The 14,798-nt window shown below is 48.9% G+C and overlaps 1 protein-coding gene across 1 annotated transcript; it reads left to right on the top strand.

Moving 5' to 3' along the window:
• Window positions 1-276: 276 nt before the first annotated feature.
• Window positions 277-6,531, top strand: LOC144141558 (uncharacterized). The gene is made up of 7 exons (XM_077673100.1): window positions 277-734; window positions 1,403-1,606; window positions 2,854-3,147; window positions 3,807-3,929; window positions 4,756-4,904; window positions 5,273-5,429; window positions 6,079-6,531. Exons 1-7 carry the CDS (start codon window positions 563-565, stop codon window positions 6,426-6,428), a joined length of 1,449 nt encoding a protein of 482 aa, XP_077529226.1. The 5' UTR covers window positions 277-562; the 3' UTR covers window positions 6,429-6,531.
• The last annotated feature ends 8,267 nt before the right edge of the window (window positions 6,532-14,798 follow it).

The raw sequence follows: 14,798 nt of genomic DNA, 5'->3' as shown, positions 1-14,798 counted from the left end.
AAAAGAGAAGAAAGAGGGGCGCTGGGACCACTGCAGATTAGTCACGGGAATGTGCTCTTGCTTCCGGGACATTCATGGTGACGTCACCCCTGGACACAGGCAGGGGTGACGGGAGGGTGCGGGGGGACTGGAGGACGAGAACGTTCCCTGCACGAATTCCCCGAAACCCAAACGTTTTTTGGGATGGGCCTTGCTGCCATTTTTGATCGCCGAGGCGGCCGCTTGAGGGACCGATACTGGGAAAAGGACCATTCAATGCAAAGCAGAGGCTAAAAAGTATTGGGGCTTGGCGGGGGGAAAGGGATTGGGAAAGGCGTCGGGAACAGTTGCAATTAAAAAAAAAAAAAGAAACGATGAAAGCGTGCAAATGATAACTAATTCTAAACCCACAAGGGAGGAGTATGTACGAGAGAGAGTGAGCGAGAAGGCAATCTCGTCTGCCATTGGTCGGCCGTCTTGAAGACGACTTCAGCGCCACCGGCGCGGGAAGATCGAGCGGGGGAAAACGGTGGACGGAGCAAGGAACGGTCACTCGTCGTGGGACCTTCGACCGAACAACACCATGGCTGAACTTGGGCGCCGTCTCCTCTTCGTCGTAGTCGTGTCGTCCGTCTGCGCCAACTACACGGTTCCGACGACGACCGAGGTCCCGACTACGACCGATGTCCCGCCGAGGACGTTCCACTGGCCGTCACTACGCACGGGCGACACGCTTCCGCAAGCTGGAGCCGGATGTAAGTTTGCCAGATCTGAACTATAGCGAAATCTCCGGGTAAAAAAAAAATTTGCTTTTGTAAATTAACATTATCTTGATGTACCAACACGTGACATGAGAGTGCCTTCTATACTATTTATAGCTATGTAATATGCAGTAGAAGATTCTTCAGAAATTTGTTCGAATTTCTTGAAGAAATTTAACTTACGCTCACATTTTCTTTTTTGCACTATGCATGTAATATAACCGCCTATGTAATATAACTGCACTATGCATGTAATATAAACGAAATATAACCGCCTTTTGGCTTGCGAGAACGCTTGCTTCAAGGTTTTGTGCAAGTTTCTTACGTAAGCTTCCAAAATTTTGCTGCAAGTTCATGAAAGGTTCATAACAGCGGCACAGAGCTAACACTTCGTTCGGCGGCTAGGTGTTATATCGCACGAAACTTATTCGATATCCCCGAACAAAACACAACTCTCTCAAACACATTGAAAGGCGCGCCCTGTTTCCAGATTTGATTGCCCAATCCGTGCCGCCACGTTTGTGCCGCTGCACCAACCCGCTTTTTTTTGGCGCCACTTTTAAATAAGTGCGACGTATTTTGAGCTTTGGGGCATTTCACATAGCAATGCGATGAATTACCCACGTGGCGTTTACCCTGTTCCTCGCTTTCTCTCTTTCCAGTCGCGAACTCCGTGTCTTCTTTCGGCCAGAGCATCGGCCTGCCCGCCTTCCTAGTCCAGACCCTGGACCGCGTGACGTCCGCCCCTCCGCAGTGCGTCGCCGAGTCCGGACAGGAGGGCGTCTGTATCAAGCCCAAGATGTGCACGAAAAGCGGCGGTGTCTCCCTCGGTCGCTGCTCGGACCAGAGTACCATCTGCTGCCAACGTAAGTACAACTTCGCCCCGGTTAGGTTTTTTTGATTGGATCTAGTACATGTGTACATTAAGCTGTTTCGCGCTCACGAAGCGTGAAAACCGGCGGCCGAGTCCTAAATAGACTCCGTTAGGCCTTTTAACGGGGCATGCAAACAAAGCATAACCTTGATTTGTTAAAAGCACGGGGAAAGCAGTTGAAGCAGTGGCGACTCCTCGACCACTCGATTAGTCATTGTTACGTCTTGTTTGCGGTCTGCGGACGCGGCCCGAGAAACAGTCAAGAATAGTGACTGCGATTGTGGCGGTGCCTCTAGGTCAGTTTGATTGTACTGCTTGAATTCTAACGTGCAGTGAACACCCTGATCACTATTTAGTGTTCCCCTTGTGGCGTCGTGTAGCGAAGATGTTTCAATAATTCAATGTTTCAATTCGGTTCAAACCGTCTTTTGGGGGCGGACGTGGCTGAGTGAGTTTTCAAAGGCTACTCCTTTAAAATTAAATTTAGCGTTCAGTCTTTATGGTTAATTTAGGCCTAAAAAGATAAGCCTAAAGGCCCAACCACATGCACGCGTAAAACCGACGTACTCGCGCAACGACGTAAACCGGCGTAAGCACGTACGGAACCGGCGTACGCCGAATGCTCTGCTACGCGCTTGTTACGCGCAAGTCAGAGCGCCCCAGACATCGACGCAAACTTTCGGGCGCACGGCGTTGACGTAGACCTCTGGCGGTCAGGTCACATACCAAGACAGCAAATTGACAAGTAAGCCAACTTTACTATTATTATGCGATAAAATGAAGTCATTTGTAAAACACGGAGAGCAAACAATAGGGCAAAACACTCGAAGCAACTATGGAAGCAAGGCAGTTTACTTGGCAGGGTTTAAATTTGTGCCTGCCAAGCATGCGTACTAATCTTTAACGTTTTTTATTATCCCAAGAACAGGTTTAGTTGTTTCTGTATTAAATATACGTACTTTTGTACGTAATTTTGCGCGTTGCAGCGAAATGTGGTTAGTCGCCCTCCGACGTCGTCGGACTCGATCGGCGCGAAGGCAGCGCAGGCGTACGTCGTTGCGCGAGTGCGTCGGTTTTACTCTTGCACGTGGTTTGACTTTGACAATGCTTTGACAGAGACAATGCCGCATGCGGCAGTGTTGTTGGGCCTAACTAGCTAAGCCTAATTCGGTTAGGCCTAACTACTTCACGTGTCAGAGCTGACAGGGAGCTCGTTTTTTTTTGTCCGCCGCCCTGCAGGTCCGGAGGTGGAGCACACGGCTTCGTGCGGCAGCGTGGTCAGCGACGACGAGGTGATCTTCCGCAGCCCCGACTACCCGCAGCAGCAGGCCGTGTTCGGCCAGTGCCAGGTGACGATCAACGCCCGCGCCGACGTGTGCCAGCTGCGGCTGGACTTCACCGAGTTCTCCCTCTCCCCGCCCGAGACCTGCGGACCTCGCGCGGGCTACTGCCTCGAGGACGCCTTCAGCGTGTCGGCCGGACTCGAATCGTCCAGCTATCCCGTGCTCTGCGGTTTCAACAGCGGACAGCACAGTACGGAAATACCTCCAGTCTGCATGCGCGGTTTTAGGCGGTTTTTGAATGCCAAACCCGTCGTTAGCCCTTCATGTGTAACCCGCTGCACTCGAGTAAGCCGATAGGGCCTTTAATTTTCGATATAATTTTTTTCTTATCGATTTTTCCTTATATCGTCTTCCCAGCAGTCTTTTGGTGTTGGGCCACCATATTTCCAGATCAGTTCGTTTATATAGCCCCCAGAAATGACTTCCCAGCAAAGTATGTTTAATAGCAGTGAAGCAACTTTACAAGGGCTTGGAATGTAGCGTTTCCCACAATGCTTTCCCACAGTGCATATTCGTGGTAGTGAAGTCGACGTTGAAGGGGATAGGTACATTTAGGCATTTTTTATGTAGCCGCTCTTGTTTATGCGGTCACCGAACCTCACTCGGTCTGTAGGCGCAGGAAAAAAAAAGTTTAAACAATTTATTTTAATGTCCATACATTTTCTTCGTATCTCTTGAAATATCATTATGGAAGCTGAAGCTCGGTACTTGGCATAAGCAGCATTTAAGCGACAAAAAAAAAACAGGAACTTGAAATGGCTGTGACTGCAGTTAAAATGCTGCTGGGTGAAGAACTGAGTTCAGCCGAAGAGATAACCAGGGCCCCGTTCTTTCTCCACTCTTTTTCAGTGTACGTTGACGTGAGTCAGACCAAGCAGGCCATTCTGTCCGTCCGCCTGAGCTCCAGCACAGAGATGGAGCGTCGCTGGAGCATCCGCGTCACCCAGGTCTCCTGCTGGAGCCCCAACCTTGGTGAGTTCGAGAAATTTCTAGGTGGTATTCACGAAAAAGTTTAGCTGCCGATTTCTTCGCTCGGCAACACTAGAAACGGCTACAGACATGGCCGCCGCCACTGCGCCCGCACGCGGAAGGAAAAAAAATACTGGCGTGCGTCGTCTGCTCCGTTTCAACCCGATTCTCAACGGTGGTGTCAACAGAGATGTTATTAATCGAACTCGCATTGGAGTCGAGGCATTAATTTGCGTTCGGTGGTATAGTCCGACGTAGGGTATAGCCCGACGTAACCAGTGACGGCGCACTCACATGGTTGCCAGCATGCGTGCCTCGCCAGTGGATACAAGCTATACAATCATTTCAATACTTGTAGGTATTCATGCTGTTCAATTATTTATAGAGGGGGTGACGGAATGAATGTTGCCATTAGCGATATGTTATTAACAGCAGTGATTATTTTGACGTGCATGTTGTGCACTAGTGTGCGTTAGCTAACTGCACTATCAGCCATGAACCTAAACAAAAATATTTGCAATGTCATGTAGAATTCTGTACCTAGGATCTGAGTTGCTACTAGAAACTACAAAGTGTTTTCACGGTGTAGTTATAGCGACATTTGGACAGCTTTCGCAACAGCTCGCTATGGGCCTCTGAAAAATTTTTCTGGCGAGTGTAGCTACTTTTTTGGTTGGTGTGACATTGTTCACATATGCGTCAAACGTCGCAGCATGTAATAAGGCAGTTGAAATGAGCTAAGGACATGTGACCTTTAGGCCTGCCATAGCAGACGAAAGCAGCATTCTGCCAAGACGTTAGGTGTAATCTTGAAACCTTTTCTACGCAGCTCCGGACGGCTGCCTTCAGTACCACACCAAGGCTTCCGACGTGATCACGAGCTTCAACTTCGTGCGCAACCCGACCGGCTTCCACTATTTCGCCAACATGCACTACTCCATCTGCATCCACCGCCAACTTGGCTTCTGCTCGGTCCTGGTAAGTTGTTTGGCACTTGCTTCGGTTCAGCTCACAAATTTGAGTGGTATAGGGGCGAAGCACCTTAGGACCTCACTTTGTCCGTGGCTTACGCCTTGGCATCAGTGTACACATGTGTACACTGATATTGCGCATGCGCGAGGAGCTTTGGATTGAATTGAAATGGATTGGATTAAATTGTACCGGATGGGATTGGAATTGTATATACCGTACACACGCGTTGCCACTCATTTACATTAGTGAGTGGGCAATGCCACAGGTGATTTAAGTAAGAGCGATCCCCAGTGCTTCGCCCACGTGATGATTTCATGTCCTCAGCGTTACAACCCTGAGTAACTCAACCTAATTCATTTTTTTCCCGTATGCAGTACCAGGAGAATGGAGTCAATGGCTTCCGCCTCAGCCCCTTGACGAACCAGAGGTGCCGCGACGCGTACGTGCTCATCCCGACTGGCTCCACTGGCCGCGTTGGTGATGGCAACCTTGGTGACCGGATCTGCGGAGCTGGCTTCGTTCCTGTTGCAGGTAAGCCAATGGCCCCAGTGTAGTCTGTTTCACTTCCAATGGCCAGTGCGCCTGGCCGTAAATTTGTTTGATTGTGCGACTTGTCTAAATTGAGGTTTTTTCTAAGGGGGTCAGCTTCTCAGTGATGATGGAGAGGATAGTAGCCTTAATCTAGCGAAATTTCAGAAAACCAGAAATAAAAAAAAAGAAAATAAATCTCCAACTTGACTGAGGGGTCATCTTCTAAAATTAAGGGGGGGGGGGGTCATGACATCGGGACCTCCCCTTGAATCCGTCAATCGCCATTGTCACGACATAATGACTACAGGAGTCATCACGAAACTTGTAGAATCCGCTATCGCAGCCACTATTAAAATGAATTTTGATCATCCTCGAAATGAGGATGTCTAGTAGCACATCAGGTTGGTAGTTGGTGTGGGCTGTTGCGCATTTTATCGACTCCTTTTGGTGTCTTGTCCAATAAGTTTTCATAGTTTCTATCTTTTGTACTTAGTCTGATCGTCCTGTGTAGTTTACTTAAAAACTAGCTTTTCAGGCATTGCTCTTCTGGTAGCTTATTTTGCGGAAACTCCCTTTCCCACTATTGCAGTGTGGGGTTTGCTGCGTCCCCGTTTACGAAGGTAACCCGTGACTACTCTCCTTTCCACAGCCAACCTGGCACCGCTGCGCGTGTCGTTTGTGACCGCACCCCGCATCGGCTACTCCGACTGCCCGTGCCCCGGACAGCGGCCCGCCGTGCCCGTTTCCCGACCGACCACCACCTCAACCACCACCACGACCACCAGGCGGCCAGCTCAGCCAAACCCCCGACCCACCGTCAGGCCAAACCCCACAAACCCCAGGCCCACCCTTCCCCCCATTGGTGCCCAGCGTCCCGATGGTCTCGGCTCTCCCCAGGTCAACCAGACCGTCCAGGGCAGGCAGCTCATCGACGACCCCGCCCTGTGCCGTGCCGGTGGCTTCAGCCTGCGGTACACCCAGCTGCCCCATGGGTGCTAAAAGTACGCCCCTGCGGGTGCTAAAACTGCGCCTTTGAGGGTGCTGAAAATACACCCTTGTGGGCGCTAAAACTGCACCCTTGCAGAACCCTCCTAGTCTCCCCCTCCCCTGTACATTCTCTCCTAGTCTCCCCCCTCCCCTGTACATTCCCTCCCCTCCCTTCCCCCCTCCCCCCGATAACAGATGTAAAAAATCACTATCTGCAATAAAAACTATTGCCAAAGTGGAAACCCTGGCCTGGTCTTTGCCATTTTGCCGGCCCCTCGGCAACACTGGAGGGGCAGCACTGTAGGGCGATGTGGAATCTTCACTAGTTTATCTGATCTGACATTTTATGTGACCAAGGTGGTAAGTTGTAGTTGATAACTGGCTTTCGTCTCGTAGATGTATTTTGTTACGTTAGTGAAAGTTTCCCGAACATGCCCACCGGGGCATATGGAAGTATTTTGTGCTGTCCTGCAATTATAATTGCAGATTTTCAACCTGCCGCGAAATGTAGTAAAGGCTGCTGCACGACTCAAAATGAAGGCTGCTGCACGACTCAAACCAACAGAATGTTTAGGTGAACTTATTTGAAACATTAGCCGCTCAATTACTGATAAAATTTCAGTCAGCATGCTACTTATAAATTACTTCTGACATTACTTCAGCATGCCGTTTTAAGTGCTCTGTCAATCCGCCTCTTTCACAACCCCACTATGCATGCGCAATCCCCTAGCGGCCAAGTCCCTGAGCAGTCCAGTAGGGGCAGCAGACGACATTCCCCACAGCTCCCGCACAAGCGGGAAGGAGTCGTGGTTGTATTTACATCGTTTGATTTTTTGTGTGTGCTCGTTGTGCGCGGAACAATGCCCACAACTTGTGCTGCGTTCCGCTGTAACTCGGAGTGCCGAAAAGGGAACCGTGTCGGCTTCTATCGCTTCCCGTCGGCCGCACGCGATCGGCTACGGCGGCTTGCGTCGCTCGCGTCGGCTCGGGTGATGGGAACTCTAGGCTTAGTATCCTGGCAGATATTTGATCGCTGCTATCTGTGCAACTGCGAATGACAATCCGCAACACAACTTTTCACTACACTATCATCCCCTTTCTCGCATGTGGAACTCTAAGTTATAACTGCCGTTTGAGCGATCGGTGACCAAGACATCTGCGTAGCCCACGGTGTAGGAAGGGCGTAGCCTGTTTCGATGCTTCCGCGCAGGTATCGCCATCTCTCGGCCGCTCGGCGCACCGCGCGCCGCGGCGACCGGTCAGCGTAGGCTTGCATCGCGGCAGATATATCTGATCGCCGCTTTTAAAATAAGCCCTGACAACAATCCCTAGCACAATGTTTCACCACACTAACACCTACTTTCTTGCATGTGGAACTTTTTAGCGATCAGATTGATTCAGAAGAGCAGCGACAAGCGCGGTTGCTACCGTGGTCTGCGCCGGTTCGAGCCGCTGAGTGTGCCGAGCTGGTAGGCGCGGCTGGCGTGTGCGTGGACTGTTTCCGAAGGCAGAAAACGCTTCACGATTGCTTGCTTTATCCATTTCTTGCGAACAAACGCGCAGAATCTACAAATTCATCTCAGCGATCATCGTAGTTGACCATGGAGCAAAAACAGTGGGCGGAGCGACGCCGACGACGCATCTCATGCGCGCATCGGGCCGTCTCAAATTCACGCGTACGACTAGTCGTGGCGACAGTCGTAACGATCAGTCGCATGCGAATCGCGTGTACCAATCGTACATGTGTCCAGCGCTTAAAGGCATTTTGCGAACTGCCGGCCTTTGTTGAGCTGGCGATCGCACTTCATGCCAGACGACTCCAAGTACTGCTCGCTCTGCTACTCGGACGGCACACGGATCTGTCCGAGATTTCTCTGCCAGCCTTCATTCAGTGATAAGAAGCCGCCTGGTATTATGTGATGACCAGGGGCTGTCATCTTAAGGCGTTATAACACCAACACAGAAGAAAAACTTCGGCTGCTCCTCGCCGTAATGTGGGATTGCCGTGCATACGAGAACGCAGCCGAAAGGAAACGCCGGCAAACCCTACAGCTTCAACTTCCGCTCGGCACGCTAGGTGGCAGCACACCGCAATGAAAAAGGCGGATTGGGCTAAGCACACGAAATTTCAGTGGTTAGTCCCTAAATTAGGTGCTTCCAGTTTTGCAATTTAAATGTGTTCCCTGAACACAGCAACTGATAATTTTTACTGGGTACTCGCACAATATGCATGCAGTTTGGGCTATAGTTCTAACGATATTGGAAGTTTGGAAACCTGGTGCGTGCTGTCGTCCAGAATACCCACATACAATGTGTGCCATGTACACAAACTGAACGAGCAGGTGCCTCAACAACCGTACCTTCTCCTGTATGTGTGTCCGTGTGCCGAAAATCGTATACTTGTTTTACCGTTGATCATGCAGCTATGAAAAAGAAATTAAATATGTGTATTACGAAAGGTGTTGCCACAGAACTGTCTGCTTGTCTCAAATCTGCAAGTTGCTTTGTGCTAAGGCAGCGGTAACTATGGGCTGCTACTCCGGTGATTAACGCAAACAATATCGATGCTTTAAAACAAATACCGATATGTAAGTGTGCATTTCTGCTCGTTCGGTGTTCCAAATTATTTCTCCCTTTGCAAGGCAGAAATGTCAACTGACGTTTGAACGGGGAAGCTGCAACCGCTGTGTCAACAAACATGCTTTACTTAGCTGGTACAATTACTGGCCTGATATTCTTTTTTATGTACTGTTTGCAAGAATTAAGTTTTTCATGTGCCCACGCCAAATAAGATTTTCCGCAGTCGGTTTTGCACGCACTGTAAGTACTCTGTTTGCACCAAGTGACACCTGTAGTGAGCTTGAGCGTTTGCGTGAACGAACTCTGCTGGACCTAAACCATTGCTTGATCTGCAATTGTTCTTGCCATTAATGGTGATTACCTCGCGCAGTTAGACAGCAAAAGCTCAAAACACGCGCCAAGAGAAAGAATAAAAGAAAATGAAGCATCGTGCAAAGATACACTACGTATAGAGCAGAAATGCGAACATGAAAAAAAAAAAAAAGTGCAGTTTAGGTACATCTACACGCAGCAATTAGCGCAAAAAGGTAGTGGCCCTTTCTTTAAGGGGGCTATGCAGACAAAACACGCTTGTTTTATTCGAACGATATCGTGTTTTATAGTGCCCCAGCGCTTGCCCAGTAGCAAATAATGCCGCATTTACTGAGAAATCGATCAATTTAGGTCAAAATATTGATTCTCCAGCCAAATCGTGTGTTTTGAGGACATCAGCAATGCAGTCATAGGCTCCGTGCAGTCAAGTTTGCCGAGCGGGCGTAGCGCCATCTACCGCGCCTCCGCGCAACACTGGGTAGGCCGAGCCGCACCGTCCTGGCCGGCCGTCTGCTTTAGGCACTGTGCACGCGCCCTTGCAAAGGCGTCGTTTCAAGTGGTTAGGTGCGCTTAAGTGGCTCAGGTTTGCGGAATACGCTGCAACGGCGACAGGATGGAGTGTTATCGACCGAGAGGCTTTAAAAAGAAACAAAGCACAGAAGGAAAGCTACTGCCTTCGCTGCCCTGAATCGTCCGAGTTGGGAAGGCTGGTCACAGCCTCACAGGCGGCACAATTCCGTGAAATTTTTAGAAAATACAATGGTGATGACTAACAAGCAGATTACATGCTGCTGTCAAAGTAAAGTGTATCGGTTTGCCAGCTGTTAATACTCGCGAGCTTACAATAAATTTCCCCTCTTAGCGAATACCGCGCGCATTGGCAGTATTTGCACAAAGGTTGGTTTTTCTGCTTTGTGCATGTGTTTTCCGCGGCGTTTATAATGAAAATTCATGCGGCACGTTACACTCAGCTTCCGTTTTAACGGGGCTCACAACAGCAACTTCAGAGAACAATAAAAAAGAAACGGAGTTTATGATGATTCTAATATTTGGAGGCCCTGCTTACCCCGTAAAAAGGAAGAGGTAGTCTTGCAGCGAAACCCATGTACATTGATAATGTATTCACGGAAAAGGAGACAGAAGGCACAGAGGTTGTAGGCTTTCGCTCTTGAGGCGATAATTGACTTCGTGCACGGAGCAAGGATATACGTGCTCGATCCCTGTTCTCGGGGTGGGACGAACTGGCACCAGCGGAAACGAACTGTCAGGGGCGAGGAGCAAGACGCATTCTGGGAATGTTTGGCAATAATTCAAGCCGTGAAATGGAAAATTGTCGTCAGGTTCATTTCCCGGCCGCAGCGGCCGCTTTTCCGATAGAGGCGAAAAGCGAAAACGCCCGTGTTCGAGATTCTGGCCACGTGAAAGATGCCCAGGTGGTCAAAATTAATCCCGATCCCTCCACTACGGCGCGCCTTATCGCCTGTCTGGTGCCGGCGAGTTGAACCGCACAAAAATCAATCGAAAATCTTTTCTCTCTCTCTCTCCGCCAGTCGGTGCGCAGTTCTCTATGCTTCCCACCCGCATGATCCACACTGGAGCCCGCGTATTTAAAGTATTTACACTTGCTTTGAACTCAATGCTACTAGCACGTAGCGCAGCGTACACACCACCCAAACAATCGATCCTGTGAGACGGGCCATACTCGCGAAACCACGGCTGTCCGATTCCAAGTATGCGAACAAAACGGCTTCTTCCCAATGCTGTGAACAGCTAATTAATTTGTGCTTCCTTGTGGAAACACAAATTCACTGAAAAAACTATGTGGAAACGTGAAAACGTGCGCACAAAAGGCTCCACCTGCGTGCTGGCTATGCATGGCAAAGTCAATGTCGCTTGCCCTCCTCCTCCGTACGCGTAGTCAACAGTTCAGTCCTTCAGTCTATTCCTTGCGCGCTGCGGTGGAATTACTGTAGTGTTTTTAATTAATATACAACGTAAAAATTGCGTATACTACATTTGATCCGGTGCCGCAAAGCAGGAGCGCAACCGAAACCCGAGCACGCTGGCGAGCGGTGGCCTACCCAGTGTTTTTCTTATTCCCCGATGGCGGGCTGGCGTACCCGCAAAATTTCCCGCCATTTTTCCGCGGGGCTACCATGGTTGCCAGACCAAGACTGCGCTCCGCTTTACGGGCTGCCTTTACGGGCCCCATACGTTTGCAGTACCTCCCCAAGGGACGAAGCGAGAAAAAAAAGAAGGAACCCGGGCCCGAGCCCGAGCCACGGCGAGAGCGCGCAGGGTTGTTTCCAGAGCGGGGCTGGCAGATCCGCGGCCTTTACGGGCCCAAATACGTTTGCAGTACCTCCCGTGGTGACGAGCTCGAAGCTCGTGGTGACCCTAGCTCGAGCTCGAGCCCGCGACGCGAGCGCGTATGGGCTTGAACCAGAGCGGGCTGACAGATCCGCGGCCTTTATAAACGGGCCCCAATACGTTTGTAGAACTGCGAATGTACGACGCAAGCTAATCAACAGAGGGAAGTCCTGGTCTGGCAACCATGGTAGCCCCGCGAAAAAATGGGAAAATTTACGGGTACGCCAGCCCAAATGCTACCGTCATAAGTGCGCGCATTCAAATTAACTTCCACTACGTCATTCGGCTTTGCAGCATTGCTTGCCGTCACTCCTCCCGCAAGGCGCTACTATATTCATCCACGGACCACCGCTGCTTTATTTGTGACTGTATTTGCACCTGGCTTGTTTTCGTTATGGTGAAAGTAATTGTTTCGTGAATCATGGGGTATCCTCGACAAAAGGGTCATGTAAGACAATGTCCCTTACGCCAATCGGCCAGTGTCGCGTAAGACAACTCCAAAGCAACGGACTGCTGTGCAGCTAAATAAAGCGTAGTGCACCCAGTACCAACAGCAGTGCGCATCGGTGCTTGTATGCTTACGTGTATTCTCGTAACTTTTGTTCTTTACCGCACAATTCTCGGTGCTGTAAAATGAATATGCATTACATTTAAGCGCAAATGGCTCATTTCGCAAGCTTATAGGCCGTGCCTAATTAGCGTTTGCTTTTTGCCAGCCTCAGCCAATCGCACAGCTGGGCCTATACGACATCATAGGTTGTGTTGCGGGAAATGAGCTAGTGGGTCACATGGCCGTTCCCTTTTTCCTAATAATACAGCGTATTTGAACGAAGTGCGCGCTAACGGTGGTGTCAATATGATTCTAACGAGGCAATCTGCCGAACGAACCAAACTTGTGTTTTGTCTGCATGGCCCCTACAACCATGTTCTGTGTGGCGAGTCTGGTGACCACCGTCATACTCAGTTTCATGTTATAGAATATTCCTTTTCACAAGCTTCAATAGCGTAGCTCCAACATGAACACTGAAGCGGAATTCGAGAGCAAATAAGTCAAACTTTTTCAATGGCACTGTACCCCATTATAGTCGGCGCGCACGAGAAACACTGGTAAAGAGTCGTTCGACAGCTTTCAGTGACGGCAGTTCAGCCAGCAGTAACAAAGCCAGCTGAAGCCATGCGCATGCCACTAGAGCCTCTAAAAGCTATCTAGTGGCTCTACATGCCACTACATGCCACCTCTCTGGCTGATCATGGTGCCAGTAGATGTTCTCTGGTAGCCTCCACCACTTCCTCATTGCCTCAAGACTCCGTTCAAGCTGCCGCTGGCACTGCAAAACTGACACCCTGTATAGCCACGGCAATACATTTGGAGCACTTTAATGCAATTTTGTAGATCTTTACCAGAGTGGTGCGAGAATTCTAGTTTGGCACAATCTGGCAAAACAGTGTAATCGTTGACTGCCCAACCTTATTTAGTCACTGGTTTTAATAATGCGTATATCAATGTAGACAAACTGCCTTTCATTTTGAGCTCCCTTCAAACATCTCGAGAAAACACATGGCTGAATAAAGCCGGAACTATGCAGCTGCCTCACAGCCAGTAAAATTCGCCGCACTTTCACAAATTTCGTAGCCCGCTATACAGTACTTTTCCCGTTTCATAGTGCAAGTCGCCAATAAACGTGACGGCTTTGTGCGATAAAAATTATCTTTAATGCAGCAAAATCAGACCAGCCTTGTGTTGTTTCACAACCTCCTTCCACAAAAAGTAATGAGAAAAGTGACAATACAATTCTAAAAAAAAGGGAGGGCTTTACCCCGGGTAGCTTGGGCGGCTAAGTACATAGTGCAAATTCCCAGAATGCAATGCGCAGAGTTAAGCTTGATGTTGAAAATCAATGCTCTAGGAATCAAACGTACAAGAAGCTCAAGCGATTGAATATCTTACAGGCGCAAAGCTACCCAACGTAACAAAGTGCAGACAGGGTGTTGCATTTCAAAAACCACAAAGCAATTTCATGACATGATACAATAAACATCGCTGAAGTCTCAGGCTGATATTGTAAACTGTGTGGATGCAATGTTGCTAAAGTTTGCCATTACCTGCTGCGAACACAAAATGTTCTTTCGTTATAGCATAACTGCCTCGTTACCAACAAAATCACACACGCCCCGGCGCTAATATTGCTGGGGGTGAATTCGCCCTCTTCACATTTCATGGCTGCCAAAAATGCACATATAATGAGAAACTCAGAAGCCTTTTTTCAATACCGACACTTTAATTTCCTCATGTAACGCAATCTTTCTTAATCTTAGCATAGGGTGAAAGTTGCAAGCTAACAACAAAGTTACCCACGTTAAATTGCTACTAATAGATCAGCAGAAATGTAATAGTAATTTATCTGCCTCAATTGAACACTAACTAGCAATTGTAATACATCTTAAACAGGAGCAAAATAAGCATAGTGATATGCCAGGTTAAAAGTAGCTCTCACAAGCAAAGCACAAGATGGTTACACTAATGGCAAAGTTGGCAAATTTACATTTGACGAGAGGTATACAAAACACTTGTATAAATACAATACACCTCTTGCAACTTTTACTTTTGCCCCTTAAATCCGGTTAGCCTCAAAATTCTTTCTATGAACTACTATGCACAGCTAGCAGTGATTGTGGTTCATACGACATGACTTGAGTGGAGGAATAAACACAGTTTCTTAGGTTGACAGGTGCATTGTGTTTACAAGCCTCCATTATTTGCTTTCGCAACAGCTCCAAAAATTCCCCTGTGCGTTGGCCTGAAGGAAATTGGCTCAAACCTCCAGGATAGCCCTCAGACATTCCATATCGGAGGAGAGGTACTATCCAGTGAAGTTATGTCGGATTAATGGCACCACAGGAGTGATGATTAGCTATGCCAGCTTTGAAGGAGGAGACACAAAGCTTCAGCAGCTGTTGAAATTGTCCAAGTTCCCGATGACAGTACACTAACCGGATGATCCCACATTTCACACGCGCCGGCAACATAGTTTAGGATTGCATCTTGGCCGTTCAGCAGTACAAATTTTCCAGTGAGGGTTTGCCAATGCTTGTCAGTCGCTGATCTGAGCGACAGAAAGC

This window comes from Haemaphysalis longicornis, unplaced genomic scaffold, assembly GCF_048455015.1.
Source record: "Haemaphysalis longicornis isolate Haplotype H1 unplaced genomic scaffold, Haemaphysalis longicornis Haplotype H1 scaffold_6, whole genome shotgun sequence".
NCBI lineage: Eukaryota > Metazoa > Arthropoda > Arachnida > Ixodida > Ixodidae > Haemaphysalis > Haemaphysalis longicornis.
This window is presented reverse-complemented; position numbering and strand designations above follow the sequence as displayed.

Bases quoted from the DNA above. Each gene is read 5' to 3' on its own strand.
- LOC144141558 (XM_077673100.1), top strand. From the start codon at position 563: ATGGCTGAACTTGGGCGCCGTCTCCTCTTCGTCGTAGTCGTGTCGTCC. The intron at 735-1,402 runs GTAAGTTTGCCA...CTCTCTTTCCAG, and splicing joins TCCGCAAGCTGGAGCCGGAT to TCGCGAACTCCGTGTCTTCT. The intron at 4,905-5,272 runs GTAAGTTGTTTG...TCCCGTATGCAG, and splicing joins TTGGCTTCTGCTCGGTCCTG to TACCAGGAGAATGGAGTCAA.